This window comes from Cyprinodon variegatus, unplaced genomic scaffold, assembly GCF_000732505.1.
Source record: "Cyprinodon variegatus isolate N-32 unplaced genomic scaffold, C_variegatus-1.0 Scaffold938, whole genome shotgun sequence".
Lineage (NCBI taxonomy): Eukaryota > Metazoa > Chordata > Actinopteri > Cyprinodontiformes > Cyprinodontidae > Cyprinodon > Cyprinodon variegatus.
Window position 1 is genome coordinate 144709 of NW_015151391.1, and position 1768 is coordinate 146476.

A 1768-nucleotide genomic window follows, 5' to 3' on the forward strand; every position below is an offset into this window, starting at 1 on the left:
TTAAAGGTACCAGAACCTGGAACCAGGCTCCTCTTAAAGGTACCAGAACCTGGAACCAGGCTCCTCCCTAAAGGTTCTGCGCCCTCCTAAAGGTGACCCATGGAAACCAGCTCCTGAAAGGAAGTTCTGGTGTTTGGTTCTGATGATCCAGAGTCCCAGACGGGTCAGCTGAATGATGGATCTCTGAGCTAAAGGAACCTCATGATCCCAGTTTGCTGTGAAGCTTCTTTCATGCCGTTTTTATCAAGTTACAGGAACAAACTGGTCACAGCTTCTTCCTCTGACGCCTGTTTTTCTGCAGGCTGCACTCCCCCTGCTGGCCAAAGCAGAGAATGCAGCTGCAGAGCGGTTCTGATGGGTTCTGGCCTCCTGCTCTGTTTGAGGCTCTGAAGACCTGCTGCACTTTAAACTGAGCTGCTAACTGGGCTTTAATCTGTCCGATTATCATTTAAAATCAAAGGAAATGGTTTTATAGAACAGCAGCACCTGTCTGTCAGTTTAATCTTTATTACCTTTACATCAGTTTTCATTGAAACAGTTCAGACGTCGTTCTTATCGACGTGAAGCTGAAACATCTGAACTGATAGCAGATGAAAGTCTGAGTCATTCAGCAGAAGTTTTTCTCTTTGATCGAGACAAGATCGCCCTGATGCTGTCTGAGAGAGACAAACAGACACACCCACTGACGGTAACCATGGAGACCAGGAGGGACATGTCCAGACAGGACAGGACTGCTGAAGGTTTCACCCTGAGGAGAGAAAAGCTAAAGAGCTGAACAGGAGGCAAAATAAATCTGCTGAAAAACTGAAGCAAAGATCTGCAGGAATCATCTGAGCTTAAAATCCCTGAAGAACAATGAGGGCGACGGCTTCCAGCATCACGTGTTTCACTGTAAAACATGGAGATTTAAGTCAGTCAGAAAGTAAATATGTAAAAATATATAAATTAATCTAAAAAACAAAACAAGAAGGAGAAGCGTTGGGCCTCCTGCTGCTCCTCCCAGCCTGTCAGCAGCTGATAGAGGAGGAATGTTTCGCCTCCAGCAGGAGGTTTGGAAACTTTGGAAGCTCTGGGGGATAAAATCAGGAGGAGTGAGGCATCCTGTCTGTTCTTAGGATCTCTGTGCTTGATCCAAAGTGTGAATCCGGTTCCGTCTCCTCCCATTTGCAGGTCAGAACCCGGACGACTTCCTGCAGGGGAACGGTGTGAATTCCGAGGCCCGGCGTCCAGGAGAGGACTCCACCATCGCTCCTGAGGACCGGGACCGCTTCCTCAGCTGCTACTGCTCTGGACACTGTCCTGATGACGCCATCAACAACACCTGCCAGTGAGTACGGCCGCCTGCCTGGGGTCCGCTCACTACCTGATCCGTTCTGCGCATGGGAACAGATATACATCCAAAGATATCATTACAGTTCTAGAATTACTTATTTCTATCCTTAAATCACTAAAGAATGCTAATACACGTCTTTAAAACAGGTTTTATGACTTTTCTTTGGCGATTTTGATGCTTTTTCTGTTTTCTTGTTAAAGTTCTTCTGTGATGTCATCATGGGTCATGCTCAGAGCCGTCCAGCTAAATCTGATTAAACCTTATTTTATTTTATCTGCATTTTAGTTGTTTCTTTTTTAAGGTTACTTACTATACACCATAATGTTTACACGAAAGGAAAACGTAGGAAAACGTAGCATCCCATTTCCGGTGCAGATCGGGAACAGACGAAAATAGAAACGACTTTAATGTATTTATTTTCTCAGAAAATATAAT

The 1768-nt window shown here is 45.1% G+C and overlaps 1 protein-coding gene across 2 annotated transcripts in view; it reads left to right on the forward strand.

Moving 5' to 3' along the window:
• Window positions 1–1768, forward strand: part of bmpr1a (bone morphogenetic protein receptor type IA) — a 44589-nt gene that overhangs the window by 33675 nt on the left and 9146 nt on the right. The window contains exon 4 of one of the 2 annotated variants that reach the window (XM_015398505.1): window positions 1165–1327. In XM_015398505.1, the coding sequence (XP_015253991.1) occupies window positions 1165–1327 (163 nt within the window). The remainder of the gene's footprint in view (window positions 1–1164; window positions 1328–1768) is intronic. The other variant, XM_015398506.1, reaches the window with a different exon arrangement.